General features: G+C 34.6%; 1 protein-coding gene across 1 annotated transcript; it reads right to left on the bottom strand.

The window, feature by feature from the left end:
- Nucleotides 1–47: 47 nt before the first annotated feature.
- On the bottom strand, nt 48–15,427 carry LOC103996276 (chaperone protein dnaJ 10). Its single transcript, XM_009417165.3, has 10 exons — nt 14,965–15,427; nt 11,954–12,013; nt 8,918–9,000; nt 8,552–8,711; nt 7,227–7,356; nt 5,438–5,596; nt 5,105–5,283; nt 4,932–5,012; nt 687–848; nt 48–509 (listed from the first exon to the last, which is right to left on the bottom strand). The coding sequence occupies exons 1-10, from the start codon at nt 15,049–15,051 to the stop codon at nt 420–422; spliced, it is 1,191 nt and encodes a 396-aa protein (XP_009415440.1). The 5' UTR covers nt 15,052–15,427; the 3' UTR covers nt 48–419.
- Between the last annotated feature and the right edge of the window lie 1,629 nt (nt 15,428–17,056).

Raw genomic sequence — 17,056 nt, 5'->3', positions numbered from 1 at the left:
GTTGGGAACTAAACCATGAACTCAAATTGGCAGAGTCCATAACACAATTAGGATCAAAGCAAAGCATATATATACATACATAGCATCTTCTCTCTACAATATCACAAATAAAAACTAGCCACACATGAAATATGTCTCTGATGTACAACGCCCGACTGGGGCTGGCTCAAAAGACAAAAGACATGGATGCAGAACCAATTCTTCAAATACAAAGTAGGCACAAAGGGGGCGCACATAAACTGACCACCAACACCAATCTTCAGAATATGATATTTTGCAACCTGATGATGAAAGAACAAATGCCACAAACCTAAAGTTGACACTTACCAACCATAATACACCCAGCAGATGCTTCCCTGGTACACCTAACACTAAAACACAAGGTAAGGATCATCCGGTTTACTTCAGACACCCGTTGATCAAGCATGCCTCTGAGCGCCAGGTGGTGCGGTAGGCATGGGGAAGTCGTAGTTAACATCCCCAAACGGAGGAGCCTCCACGTATGGGCTCTGCCACATGAAAAATGTTTTATTACTTCTTCGAACATCTTCTCTGTTGAATTTTAATGAGCAAAAACAGAGGTAGAATGAAGAACCCACGGAGAGCCCTTTGAGTGTTCGCTTGAGCAGGATTACTTATTCACACGCATAACTTAGCTTGATAATTCATGGGAATGGCAACAATACCTGCGTAGCAGCCAGGCTTGCATAAGACAGATGCTCCACAGGGGATTTTGGTGATGCATCAGGTGAACTGCCATCATTGCATTCATCATTGCCACTCAACTTGTTCTGTGCCCCACTAGCAAATGATGTTTCACTCTCACTTCCATTGCCCAGTTTAACCCTCTAGATCAAAGCACATAACATGGTGTTTTTTCAGGAATTTAATAATGATCACTACAACTTGAAAGTACATGATACAGTGACAGGAAATTTCCACACTTCAAACAATAAAACTATGCAAAAGTGTGCAGCACAACCCAACAGTTTTCATAGTAACAGTTTTTATTTTTCCAACCAATACACAAGCATGACCAGAAACGTAACCATTAGCAAAAGTGGGTTGGTTGGGCACAACATTTTGTCTGTTCTGTTATACCAAAAACAAAGATACAACAGAATTTTCCCTCAGGAACAGCTGGTCAAATCTCTCTAGAGATGAGCATCCCCCTGGCTTCCTCCAGCCACCACCTTAAGTGTTTTCTTCACCATCTTTCCCAGCATATTCTCTCATCTTAAACCTCAACCAACTATTAACCCAGGTAGACCTCGAAATCCTTACACTGCTTGGTCTTCAACTTTATATGGAAATCCCAGCAAGATTTTAAAAACCAGTCATACTGGTTTGTACCGTCTAGTATTTACCAGTCCGACCAGGATGTGACACTGTACCAGCAATTTCTCCCTGTCTAAGTTGAAACTGGACAGACCGCCTAGTAACCCTTTCCTATCTGATGTATCGCCAGGTTTTAAAGGGTTAAAACCAGGGATACCAGGCTTACCACCCAGTACACGTACAAATTTATTTCTTATTTATTTTACCAACAACAACTATCTTTTTCTTTTACTTTACTTTCCTCTCTGCTGCTTCTTCCTCCGTCTCTGATACTTGCCTCCTCCACCTTCTTGTCTTTTCCCTCCTACTCTGCATCTTCACATCCTCCATCTCCTACTCCACCTTCTCTTCCTCATCCTCCTATTCTGCTTCTCCTCCTCTCCTTCGCCTCCTCCCTTCACTTCCTCTTTGGTCTGTGATAATCGATATACCAACATATCATCTGTAGGTTTGCCAATTTACACTGAACCAGTACCCATTCAATGCTGATCGGTACATTGACACACCATGTGTCTGTATACTAGTACATACTGAAACCATACCAGTAGGGCCAGGACCCAGTACAGTTCTTCAAACGGAACTTGAATTCATACCCTAAAGTTCTTGGGGAATGCATTGGAATTGGAAAGCTGACAACATTCTAGAGGAAAAACTGAAAAAGTTATGGGATTCTCTCCAATTTTTCTCAAACTAGATTTTGTGGAGATAAGTGCACTAGAGAACACTAGCAAATCAGTCTCTACAGCGAGTTTTTGGGGAAGACCCCATCTCTTAAATTAGTTAAAGCTTTTCATCGTGAACTTGGAACTTTCTTTTGAACTCAACACTATAAACCTAGCGGGAGGCTTTAAGTTTGTTTTAAATTCTCTTTGGAAGAAGAGAAGTTTTAAAGTGAAGACCATATTACATAAAGGGACAAGCTCTATGACTGTTTTCCTTGAAAACCTCCAACCTCTTCTAGATAAGGACCTTCCAGCTCCTGCTTGGGTATAGTTTCAAATGTTGACCCTTGAATAATTTACCTTTTAGGAACTCCTTTATCAATAATAAAAGGTGGGATGATAGGAATTTTGATAGTAATACTATGTCCTCTTCTATAACAATCTGACAGAACTAAACCATCTTTTGTCAATTGGGAAGCTTCTGTTAGGGCCGACCTTGACATTAATATTTAAATATACATTCAATAAAATAACTCTTTATGAGGCTTAGGATGCTTGTGGAGCCCTGAATGAAAATAATTATCTCTCTTCAAGGTCTTAACAATAAGCTTAGTATATTAAATTGTCAGTATCACTTATTTTAGTGGACCAAGGCTAAAAACAATTAAATTGGAGAATATAAGAATATGAAATTCTTTCATGAAATGGTTAAGTTTAGGAGAAGACAAAACACCATCTAGATGATTACTCAAGGAGATGGATCTATCCTTTATGAAAAACATGCCATTGCGACTATATTTGTTAATTGATTTTACAGTATTTGGAATATTTGGAACAAGGATTACAATTTTGGTCCATACCAGTGTACTGAACCCTACTCAGTATGGTACATACCAAGGCATACCGACGGTACATCGAGGTGTATTGATGGTACGCCTAAAAAACACAAAAAAATCCTTAAAAATTTTAAAAAAAGTTAGATTAGGATTTTTAAGTTAGAAATAAATATAAATTCAGTATAATTTTAGCAAAAATAATATAAATTGACCCAATATCGATCAAATTTTAATTAAATCATCATTAAAACCACTAATCATAGTATTAAAAAAACTAATTAAAACCTAATTAAACCATCATAAACATATGATCCAATCCTTAATATGCATGAAATATGAAGATTTAACCTATTAAGTGTCTAATTTTGAAACTATTAATATTAAACACACTAATCACAACATTAAAGACCTTAATTACTCCTTAACTAACACTATTCTACCATTAAAAATATACCAAATAACATATTAAACATTAAGTCATACACCACATGGAATAGGCTTAATGATATCATAAATCAATAAAAATCTAGAAAGAGAATACATACCTCTTGATTAGAGTATTCTTCCTCTTAATCCTTCCAAATTAACCTCCTAAATTTGATCTAATTCATAAATCGTAGTCTTATTGAGTCTAGGAGAGTGAAAATATGAGAATAAAAAAGAGATGTGAGTGAATCAGTGTTTGAAAGGGTTTAAGAGATTGAGAGTGTGAAATAAGTTAAAAGAGAGTGAGGAAAGGATTTAAAAACCCTTTTTTAAGCCTTAAACGATCAAATTAACTATTTGAAATAGGGCAATCTCAACCCTTGATTGATAACGGTCGAAATATGAGCGTATCGACCGGTACAAATCGGTAATGATTGAATTTTGACTATTACCGTCGGTACAATCCCCGTATCATCTAATATGGGGTCAAATGACTAGTACCACCCGGTAGAGGACGGTCCGTGTACCGGTATCCTCTCGGACCGATACGTACCGCCCATACTAGGCGATACGCATCGATATAGCAAACCCTGGTTTGGAACATCTCTGATCAATCCAATTGGTTGAAATGTCTTACATTATCCAAAATCTCTGGTAGTGATAGAAACTGGCTCAACCTTTCTCTATTAAGGATCTTTTCTTTTTTTATTTTCTTTTTTTTGCCATGAACCAAATGGGATATGAGAAAAGCCCTAGTTCTGTTGGGTACACAGTGAAATTTATAAAAAAATTTAGTTAAGTGTCTTAAGGCACCTTTTTCTAAACTTTATTTGGATAGCATGCTTACCTGGGTAAAACTTCCTAGTGTTCATTCTTTAAAAAAAAATCTACAACTCTAAGGTGCAGGATTATAGGCCTATAGCCCTCTACATTGTCTTATATAAAATTTTTACTAAGAGTCTTGTCAATTATGTTAAACGTTTTCTAAATAGCTTTATAATTTAGGAGCAATTTGTAGTTCCAAGCAAAATATCCATAATAACATTTTAATTACCAATTAATAAGCCCATACCATGCTTAATGCTAAGACAAAAATCCCTGACTTTGCTTAAGGTGAACATTTCTAAAGTGTATGGTGACTCATCTAGGAATGCCATTCAAAAAGTAAAAAAAACCCTTAAGAGTATGAATTTTTCTTCCAAATCTATTAAGTGGATTTATTCTTGTATCTCTTCTTCATTGTTCTTTGTCTTGTCAATGGATGTTCAATTGGTTTCATAGTAGAAGAGCATCAGACAAGAAGATCCACCTTCTCTTTATCTCTTTATCTTTGACCAGCAAGCGTTATCTAGTATTGCTAATAAGATTATTCACAACAAGCAAGTTTAAGTAAAGAACCCAACCTCCTAAAATGCATCTGCTCTCTATAAGGTAGGTAGGCTCAAAATTGCATTAGGATGGAACTACCAACTTTTCTAATAGTGATCACGAGTACTACAAGTTCCATTTGCTCCATGTTTGCAAAGGAACGATTAACAGGTAACTTCCCCTTATTCTGCAAATTTGAAGAGAAGCATTTGAAGAAAGTAGAAAACAGAATATGAAAACTAGCAGTGATGTCAAAACTCAAAAGATACATTCAGTAATTTAAGGTGATCTTGAAAGATACCTGAAATATTTTCCCAAGGGCTTTCAAACCTTTGGCTCGAGCACGGAGTTCCTCTCTCCTAACATTGTTATCTTGAAGCACCTGAAGTCAAAGTTAGCACAATTAGTGACTGAGATAACAAAGCAGACAAATAATAACATCTCAAAATAATAGAGACAATCAAGAAAACAGACCATCTGACAAACACGGGACAGGGTGGCTTCAATATCAGCAACATTAAGCTTCCATAACGAATCAATCATCACTTTTTTATGATTCTGCATGTATTCTTCAAGTTCTTCCTCTGTATAGTTGCCCTCTGCACTAAGTTGCTTCTTAAGGTCCTCCTGTAGCTGCATTAGTGCAATGGCACCTACAAATCCAAGATTAACCTCAGAACTTTATTGTGAAAATGAACCACATTTATGCATGAAAATTGAATGAAGAATCACCCAGATGGGTGCACACTGTGCAATTTATAGTGAGACATGCATGTGTCAACCTTGGTGATAAAAGTGATAATTCACCTGTTGCAGCAGTTACTTGTGACTTGATAAAATGGCCTTTGTTTCTAAACCATTCAGCAATAAATGGCACACCTAAATATATAGCCTTTTTTCCAAGCTCTTTTGCTGCCTGTCTTACATAGATGTAGCCTATAGTATTCAGGATATCTACTCCATAAGCTGAAACAAGATACAGAAATGATGGTTAACATATTTGAAGGTGCATAAAAGGTCTAACATTTTATACATATACACAGAAATTCAACTTAAAGATGCTGAAAAAATAAAGTTGTCCAGAGAAACATCTGAACAACATACTGATGCTTCATCAGATCAAGAGAACCCAGGTCAAGATCCTGTTTCCTATACATGAGTTAAGCATACAAAATTAGCCACAAGAAGTCAAATCATTACTGAGACTATGTGCTAATTTACAGCATTCATATTTTTTTTGAGCTAAATCCAGTCAATAAAACTGTCATCAAATTTAAGCTTAGACAGTTATATAGGCATACAGGTTCACTGAAGCAGGCTTTTCTTTTAGAGTATGAGTTCTGCTCTAATCATAGATAAAAATTAGTAATTTAATTCTAGTTTGTTAATCAACAAGATCATATTATGATTAACATTGAAGAGAAATAAGTTAGATTACTCATTTGATAATCATCTTTTGATTAGTACACTTGTTATTTATACAGAACATGATGGAGCTCTTGAATAATCTGCAAGAATATATGTTTCTCTGAAATCAAGTTCCTACAAATTGCTTCAGTCATCATTTACTTCAAATCTATTTTATATAGTAATAAAGTCCTAGCAGTCCTGCATACTGTCGTGTAGAGGCTATGTTGGGCCATTTCTATACAATGGCCAAACAAGTTCCAACTGTTCTAGGCTCTGACTTGGACATTTTTTGTGTCAAAATTTACCTAATCAGGAACAAATCTAGCTTAATGGTCCTTTAAGGAAGCCAGTATATGACTCAAACTTAATTTGCTCACTTTAGGCTTAGAACTGAAAATTGAATCTAGGCCAATCTACGCCTTGTTCTTTTGGATGAACCCTTTGATAACCCTATAATGACTTGATTATGGTAATTTATTATCAACAATTAAGCTAGATTATTACTCCTTTTTGTAGAGATTATTACTCCTGTTGCTTTGATCATAGTTATCTTTGATTTTGCTTCATTAAACAAAAGTTGAATATGGATGACTAGATCATTAATGGGCTAGTATGCCAACTATCAACATGCACATGCCCACCCGAAGAGCAGATATAAGGGAATACTAAAGGAGAAACACCATCTCTTTCATTAATTTTAATTATACCAACAAAAATTCTCATGACAAATCTTTTAAACATTTCTGTTTCTATTTCCTGTTATCACAATATCTAAATCCTTATAGCATAGTCATGTTTACTCTTTTCCATATCCTCCATCGGGTGCTCTTCTCCAACATTTGACTAGAGACTATGATCCTAAAACTCAAAATTAAATCAACAAATATTAGCTGCTGATCTGGATAGTGCTAGAATTTGAAATTCTTTTTGTCCTACCTCGCTAGTTTTTCATCAAAATATTTTCAAAATTGCCTTAACTATTATGCTTTTAATGTTATAGCAATAAATTCTATAGCTGTTTGTTTTGCATTGATAAAATGATTTCTTTATGTGGCTCATACTAGTCTTACATGGATACAATATATTAGTGTTCAGTTCAAAGAACAACTTCTCCAGATACTTGTTACAAATAAAAAAAATTGGTCTCAAAGAAAACAGCAAGCAGCATAATGACAAATAGACTTGCCTGCATTAGAAAGCCTTGTGACCTCAGCTTCAGCATGTCTAATGAACTCATCATTGTTTCCTTGCACATATTGGTGGAGTCGGTCTTTCAGTATCTCTGCAAGTTTCTCCTCTCTTTCCTTTTGAATGACCTGTAGTTGACTTGAAGATTCATGTACAGAACTTACACAATGAAATGGCTAGTAACAAAATATCTATTGGCTCAAGAAATGACTATACCAAAAAAGGAAACAAAAGACAATCAAGACAAGTTCAAGAACAAATAATAAAAAAGACTTCAAATGGAAGCAAAAGATTTAGATGAACAATGAACAAGTTTTTCTAGCATATAATCCTTCACAAAGAAATATTATTAACACTTTCAAGGTATAACATAACACCTTTTCCTTTACATATTTCAGCTGGCTTGTCTGAAAGAATTCAGCATTGGCCCAAAACCAACAAAACTAATCATACTCAAAAGATTAAAAAGAAGTATCAGGCTACCAAGCTTGAGTGATAAGACAAACATTAAGAAATGTGTAGCACAAATCATTGCAATTCAATCTAACAGTAATGTACATGATGCATGTTATTAACAGAAAAAGAAAAGAATTAGATGGTTCCGTCATGTCAGAAGAAGGGATAGATTCATATGAACTTGAAATCGGGAACTTTTTTTTGCATCAATCATAATCTACATGAATTTATGCTTGTACGAACATGAATGCAAGATTGTGTAGGAACAAATTAAACTTGGTATATAATATGAACTTCATTAACTTTATTCACTTTTCTCACCGATGAATGTTGCAAGCACCAGATCAAAATCTGCAATGCAAGCTTTTCCAAATTCTTCATCCCTTATCCATCTGGACTATGAAAGCTATGAGAAATTGAATTCATATATCGACATAAATCATGTATAATCAGAGTGTTCGTTTTTTTTCAAAAAAATTCTGAGTGATATTATCTCACGTGTCAGTGTTCAGCCTGCAGATTTGCAGATTTTTAGCATGATTTTATGTCCCTTAGCAAAGTTTAGAGGATTGAATAATTTCAAAATGAAAATTAGAAATCCTAAGCTGAAAAATCGTACCTATTCTAAATTGTTTGGTATATAAGCCAATATTTCTAATTAGTGATGTCCACAGAGGTATTTTAGAGTCTTAGATAAAGTGATGAAAAGAAGTATAAGGTCAATGAACTTTATTCTCTCTTGAGCATTCTTGAATTCTTCATACATGCAAATGCACTTCATCCTCTTCTTTTACCATTTATGTCTCTTTTTACACAACATATGGAATTCCATTTGAAAACCAATTAAAAATAGATAACTATAGATACCCTCATTTTTTCTTGTAACTTTCTGGCATCGACTTGTTCCCCTTCAGTGAAATTATCAAGTGAAGCCATTGATGCCATGGCTAGTTGGCCAATATAATCCTCAAATAATTCACTCCCAAAAAGCATTGCAAAGATCGCTGCAGGGTCAATAATTGCTTCCCTGTATACGAATAAATAAGCAAAGATTACTCCATTCTGCATGTGGGATTTGTTTATTTTAAAAGAAATGGCACAAGAAATTTAGCATTTATCTGCTTCAAAGCAAGATAAAAATGTGTTATGTCTGACATTTATTCTCGAATTATTCAATAAAATCATGTTCACTTGTATTGTATTGAATAATATTGTGAAAAAATGGGAACCTACCTGGAAATGCCAGATTTTCCATTAGCATCATAAGCTTCACGTTGTGTTGGATCACTTAGCACTTGGTATGCCTCACCCAAAACCTGAATAACTCTAGGAGTTAGCAAGACTGGTTGTGAAACAAGAAGTAATTTTTCAAAAAAAAAGCTCTCAGAAGTAACATATGCTATTCAAGTAATCGAGTGTACCACAAGAACTATTCAAACTTGTTGCAAGTTCTTTGACATGACAGAAAAAGTTCCACTTTTATTTATGCTTGTACACTTATTGAGCAAAAAACCTTTATGCTTCTTTCCAAAAACTAGCCATGTTGATTACCATTTTTCCAAGAATTGGAAAACATATAAATGCCTTCAGATACACAGTAATAGAATAAACATAGCAAGGATTGTTGCTGTGAAATTGTTATGTGTGCAAACTTACAAGTTTAATCTTCACAATGCAGCTTGACAAGAAAAGCTTATAAGGGAAAAAAAAATTTAATCAATCTAATGTCAAACAATTTTGGTTACTTGGTGTTTCAATCTTGATCCAAAATCATATATTTTTAAAGGGACAGATATTTTGAATGAGTTTTCAGCTTTGATGTAAAACACTAAGCTAAGATGCCCAATGACAATGAAGATATTTAGTTCTTACGGAACGTCAGAAGTGTGAAACCTTGAAGAAAACTAATATTTTTACTCTAATTAAGTAAAAAATAATGTATAATAAGGAAAAGTTTTAAAACCGGGGACAAACATTTTAAGATTGTTCTAGTCATCCGGCTGAAGTTTATGCCGTCTCCAATTGCATTAGTCACAAGTAATAAAAATTTGTCTAAATTGTGATTCATGCCACTGCAGATGTGGTGATGAAAGTCCTCTAGCTGCATTGCCCTTATAAGTCATGCAGCTGTATCGCATAAGCTTGTCTTGCCTTAATATGCAGTATGATTACTTGTTCATTGTAAACATCATAAATGTGTACAATATCTCATAGCAGTTCAAAAGGATGGAATATACAGTGATGTGGTAAGAGGCCCTTTATGTCTTCATCTTTTATTTCTACCATTCTTTGAAATTGCCAATAGCTTTAGTATCTGTGTCATGATGGCACCCAATTTATGTACATTTCCCATTGACAAAAGGTTATAAATGACATCATGTACTTGATCAAATTCATGGTTTGCACATAATTTAATTACTATCTATTTAATCTAGAATTTGGTCTTAATTCAAACTCAATTATATCTTTTGGCTTTCATATAGAATGAAAAAGCCATTTAAATATGACTAATCAGCTTGAGAAAATGGTTCACCACTGATACACCACTATTTCTGCTCCAGTTTTAGCCACTAAAGAGACAGTATGCTCCGTGGGGTGACAACATGAGATGGAAGATTGCAAATCCATAACCATTTAAAATTGAACATGACAACCATCTACCCTTAATCATCTGGATGATCTAGCCCTCTAGTCTTCTCGATATCCATGGTCATACATCAACATGAATAAGTGATCAGCCTCTACTCTGTATCATCCTGTGCATGCTCCCCTCTTGTTTCAATTAAACTAATATGTCCTTTGATGAGAGTGCCCTTCCATATTCTTAACTATGGGAGTCCCATTTCATGGTATGTCTTTTGGTTGCTGTTATGCATCATCATCTGATCTCTTCATGATACAATCAATTAATGATTTAGATAAGACATGTTTCTCTTGGGATATTTTCCAATTTCTGAGTTTTGACGGGTACTGGGAACTTGCCTAATACACACATGGCATTTCGCATTGGTCAAAACATTATAAGTTACTTACGAAAAATTCTTATAAAGTAGAATCTTTGTGAAAAATGCCCAACATGTGATGGTGGCAAAATGAAATGACAACTTCACATAGAGATACTATCAATAAGAGTAAACAAAAATTACCAAGAAATGGTGAGGAGGACTGAGAAGAAGCTTTTGTTGATTATAAAAATTAAAGTGAAATGATATAGAACATTTTCCGGATTATGACATCTCCTAAAACGAATATGAAATGAAAGGTAAGCTCAACAACTTTTGCCTTTATAATGATACAAGCAGAACCATTAAATTCCTCTTCCATGGTTTATGAACTCTCATGCAGGCCAGACCTTCAAAATTGCTAAACCAAAGGAGCTTTTATGACATAGTCAATGCCTGAGAAGATTATGCATATGCTAAGACAAAAAAAGAAGAGGAGGAGAAATGTAGAATACACAAATGCAAAATGATTTAATTTCAAGTGCATCCCTGCTAATGTAGATTGAGGTCCTTACAGCTTATCATGGTGTCCACCATCGATCCCATGTGCAATCTCCTATCTTGATAAGAAGGTTGAGGAGATTAGAAGTTAGATTTACGTCTTCTAAAAAGTGGAGCCTACATGGTGTGATAATCATATGCAATAGTTGTCAGGCCCTATTGGGATTAGTATGAACTTCCTAGCAGTGTTTCTGATCTCAATTGTACCACCCAATGCAACTTGGTACTTACCGATCCAAATCACTAGGAAATCAAGTGTACAGCCTGATACAATTATCAAACCAGGCATATTGCCCACTTTTCGATCATTGGAGTTGGCATACTGGTAAGCATACAATTACCAGATCCATCTTCACCCATAACGACCATATTTAAACCCATTTCCTTCACCTCTTCAACCGAATCTCAATTTGTAGAAACACCTAGATCATTTGCTAACCTTTAATTTACACACATATATATATACCATAGAGGCTAAAAAGCATCTCTTCAAGAGCTTGCTTAAACAAAATTAGAGTAGCCATTAGTCAAACAGCAAAGAATAGCCATTATATGAGAAAGCAAGAAGTATAGCATTAAGTGTTTGGATATCTTGATAAATAAATTAAAGAGGCAAACTTAACTAGTAAAAGAAAGAAAAAAATAAATTCCCAGATGTCTCTAGCAACCAAATCTGGGAAAACCAAACAGTTATGTGTTTATTAATAAAAGCAATTACATTTAAACTAAACGACATCACCTATCTTGGTGATAATCAATCACTTGCCTGAAAATTTTGGGCTGCACGGGGATCATTTGGGTTCTTATCAGGATGCACCTGTCTTGCCTACAAATAGAATAAACAAATTAAGAAGTTAGCATTAGAATGTTGTGCACTATTTTACAGATATAGCATACAACACTTGGGACAAATAAGTCCAGTAGATATGAGAGGAAAAATTTATTATACCATGTGCAGAACTATAATCACAAGAAACAGCAAAAAATAAATGCAAACTTTCCATCCCCCTAAAGTGCAAGCACCGAGAAGGACCATAGATATATTAACCTTCAACTTCAATGAATTTCAAGATTGGCCTACTAAACTAAGAAAAAGAGCTCAAGATGTACGCTTGTTATCAGTGAATTATTGTGCAGAGTACAGATATACAAACTATACTTGATTATGTTGTCAAAGATGCAAGAAATTATTAAATCAATAATTATGGACATCTTGCTAGCAATCTGGGTAGCATAAGAAAGTCGTCTTAGGTTCTTGCTAGATGCCAGAGCACTTTATATTAGGACTGCTACCCCGTTCAGAGATCCTTGACCGGTTTAAGTTCATTTGAACAACATTACATAATGGATGAAGGATGTGAATGAAAATTATGAAGATTATTGGTGTGGCTTGTATTAATTTAACAAAGGATCCCAAAAGTTCCATGTCTCTTACTTATCCATCAAAGTCATGAAACTTTGCAATGAGGTCCCAACTTTTGGGGTTGATTATGGATTTTTTCTCACTCTTAAGCTCATTTGAGGGCATTGACTATTCAAACTAAAAGTCGATCTTATAGCACTCCTCACCAATAATTCAAACTTCTATAACCCGATCAATGCATCTATATGTCCTTTTTCGAGATGACAAGCCACCTTGTGTTTTATCCTCAGTTGGGATATCCCATCATTGTTCATGAATATAAAATATAAATCTTGTTCTATTCCCTTTTTTGTAGTAACACCATATATCAATCTCAGCATCCTCATCCTATGACATCTTTGGAACACTTTTGCTGCAACCAACCTACTTCTGATCCATAAAGCATACTTGTTCTTACAATTGTCACACAAAAAAAAAAAAAAACCTTTGACTCAAAAGCACATAACCATTGTACAGCACTCTAGAAACCCTTCTCCATTTTAGTCTTTTGTTTTAACTCTACACGTAGTATCTTCATTGATCACTTTTTCCTATTGACTAATAGGATCATGGTAATTATAGAAACTTCTTGTCTATGCTTTCAACTCTTTTCTTGATGTTGAATAAGTTTATCTTCAAACAATTAGGTCTTAGTCATACCTAAATTAATTACTTTAAAGATGTTACAAACATCCCTTGTTTAAATAGACCCTTCCCAAGGAAACAGGAGCCTTAACTTATGCATTTCCATATGCAAGAAAATCTAACATTTTACAGGGAGCAAGTACAGTATGTTAAATAGAAGGAAAAAACCAGCAACAGCTAGTAGCAAGAAACAAAAAAGGCCATCTGCATTAGGGGTTACAAGGGGCAATTTCAGATCTTAAAAACAATTCTTACACATGTCAACAGCATAAGAAGTTTATCGACTTCTCCGATACATGGGTATAATGGTAGCATGGAATGAAGATAGTATCAATGCTATTTATAAAGAGCAATATCACATGGTTCCATCATAATGGAAAGGCTGACTGGTAACAATCGTCATGTGGATCATGCTCTCCAAGAATAGATGGATTGGCATCTATACATAACAGCTATAAAATCACACACATAAAAGCAACTAAATGACCCATTGTCGCTCTTTCGTACCTGTCGATCAAAAAGTGACTATTTTCATTTTATTCAATAATTTTAATTTGGTCTGCATCTCACAGTAACTATTGACATGATAAGGACACTGTGCTAATTATTTGGATTCATTTTTATCATGACACTCCTGAAGAGGCTTCCACTGAACAAACAACTACTTGACATGGTCCAGGAAGTGGAAGAAATCCTAAAAACCTTTTATTTGCAAGAGGAATCTTATGGATGAAGAGACCCCATCGGCCTTCTCTGACAGTTTTAAGGAATTCTCAAGGAAAGCAAAGAAGATAACGAATGTAACATATATAACGTACATGTAATATTATATATGTATGTATATATATATATATGTATGTATATGTATATATATGTATGTATATGTATATATATGTATGTATATGTATATATATGTATATGTATATGTATATATATGTATATGTATATGTATATATATGTATATATATATATATATGTATATATATATATATATATGTATATATATATATATATATATATGTATATATATATATATATATATGTATATATATATATATAATGGTTGCATGGAAGTAACTTTGACAGTGCACAAAAAAACGATGATGCTATTACAAAATGTCCTCATTCTTGAGAGTGACGTGTGCCGTTGTAGCACAAAATCCATACATTTGATGGATAACACCACAACAAAATAACAACTTAACAATGTCAAACTTCAACAGAATGGTACAGCGTTTCTGCCGAAATTGTAGATTTGCGAACTCCAGAATGCTTCAAGGACAGATCAATCTAGAACACTGCGCTCCACAAAAAGCTGAAACCAAGAGAAGAGGAGCACCCACTTCCAGTGACAGCAAAACAAACAAAGTGGCACTACGACTAGGGGTAAAAGGCTGCTTACAAATTCGAAGATTTCTTCATTTGGTGGCAAGCCAAGAAACCAGCTCATAAATAAGGAATAAAAAGAACTATCCATTGCTAGTTTTCCATCAATACAAAATAATAACTTGGAAAAAAAGGGAAAAGAATTCAGGGGTTTCGATCCATGACAATTTGGAGGAAGCCATGAAATCGAGGATGGGGCAAAGCTTACCTTCTGAATCTACAGCGTTAGGGTAACAGGAATATCGGAAGATCCGACTACCTCGTGGGATGAATCGAATAAGTAGCATGATTGATTGACGAACGCAAATTGTCTAATGACCTAGGCATTAGAAGGAGGATCTGACCTTTGTGTAATAGGCCTTCTTGATCTCGGCCTCTGTGGCCGATGGGCTGACACCTAACACGTCATAGTAATCGGTTTCCTTAACCATCTCCGCTGACGCCGCCGCCGCCGCCGCTGTGACACTCCCCTCCTCCTCCCGCTCCGAACTCTAGCAGTCGAAGTAGCAGGTGGATTGGTTAGGACGATCCGATCTGCTTGGACTCAAAATCTCCCTTCGATCAATCGAAATAGAATATTCCCGTAATATATCTCTCCGCGTAGTCACTGCCACAAACCAGCGGTGCAGGGGGGCTTCTTCGTGACCTAAAAAGGGGGCGACGGGGGCCGTAGGGAGGGAGGGAGGGGGCGAGGGATGGGAAGGCAGGGCGGCTGTGGAAACAAAGCGAGAGAAAAAGCAAACGAAGCAAACGTGTCACTTTTGACTGTATGCAGACTTCAAAATTAATCGGATTCTAAATGACTCCGTCCAACTCGTCGCTGACGTCAGATTCTTCTGACGCTCCCTTGGCTGTGGGGTGGCCCCCACGCCTTCCCATCTTTCGTATTCCCTTGCCGTCACCCCCCACCCACTCCACCGAAAAATTACGCTTCTGTACACCCTTCGACGATTCCTGCGTCAAAATGCAACGCGGGCTTCGTTCGTGGAATTGCTGCGGGAGTTGACCGGTAATTCGAAAATATTGACTTGATGTGTAAAATTAAATTGAAGTTTCAGATGCAAGCCAATTAATGAAAATATCTTAACATAAATATTAATTAAATTGATTTGAATTTGATACCTGAAATGGATATTATTCCTATTTAAAAAATCCTTTCTTAATATTCTCATCTCTCTTATTATTCTTAGTTTCCTAAAAAATTAATAAAATAATATGTTATTATTTACAATTTTTTATTTTTATTCATTTCTTATAATCAACTCTCCTCGTAGCTCTTCAAAATATAATATCTTCTGGACTATTACTTAATATACATAATCTTATATTATTGTAACAAATGTTAATAATTATTTCTTATCTCTTTCTCCTTAATTTTCGGTTCATCTTATTTCATCATCTTTATTTATTTATTTTATATTATCTCTAGTGAGGAAGAGGAGAAGAAGAAGAATAAGAAGAAGAAAAAATGATAAGAATGAAAAGATTATAAATAAAGAGTAAAATTAAATTAGAAATTAGAAACATATACATTTATTTACGCATAAATAACTTAGAAATGCTTAAAGTTCTGAATATGAAATTATAAATAATAAAAAAATATTATAAATAGCTTTCTCTCATGAAATTTAATCCAATACATTGTACAGGCCAATTAAGAAGAAGGTCCTCATACAAGCTTTAATTAAACATCATCAATGTTTTATGTTTGATACATAGTACTAACTGGATAAATTATTAAAACAATTAGAGAAAGCAACTAAAGAGTCTAATAATATAGAAACTTGAAAGCTAGAAACTTATCAAGCATAATAACTTATAATTTCTCAATTGTGGAAACTTCATCTTTCCTTCTTTTTTTTTTCCTTGTGTTACCAAATTTGTTGCATTACCTCCTTTTTATAGTCAAGATTTTTGACTCCAGTTGAGACCTTTAAATTGATCTTAGTAGGTTTAAGATAATATTCAACATCCTCTCTTGAATTTAAACTTGTAAAAATTATTATGAAATTTTTTAATTTGATTCAATCTTCTTTTATGTTGTTTTGATAGGTAGCATTTTCTGAATTCTCTATGAGATGTGAGCCATGCAATCAATTTATATCATCTATCCTGATTAATTATACAAAAATGAATCTTTAAATTTGAAATCAATCTTATCAATGCAATCATATACACAAATATCTAACTTCTACATGATAATAATCATATGAGCAATGACATCGGGTCGTAAATTATAAGTACTTTTTATTAATATAATATTATTATGATAGAACCCTTGCAGATTCTATCATAGCCGGTCTCTTCATCTCTAAGAAAAAACCTCCTAACCCTAGTTGACCTCTTCATCTCTTTAATAGGGGTCAGTTTAGGTAGGTTTTACATGAATGTCCCTCTCAATTAGGACTTTCCTAGCTAGAGTTCTGACATATTACA

The sequence above is a fragment of the Musa acuminata genome, chromosome BXJ3-8 (genome assembly GCF_036884655.1).
Source record: "Musa acuminata AAA Group cultivar baxijiao chromosome BXJ3-8, Cavendish_Baxijiao_AAA, whole genome shotgun sequence".
Lineage (NCBI taxonomy): Eukaryota > Viridiplantae > Streptophyta > Magnoliopsida > Zingiberales > Musaceae > Musa > Musa acuminata.
The sequence above is the reverse complement of the archived record's forward strand: the minus strand, read 5'-3'. Positions and strand labels throughout refer to the sequence as shown.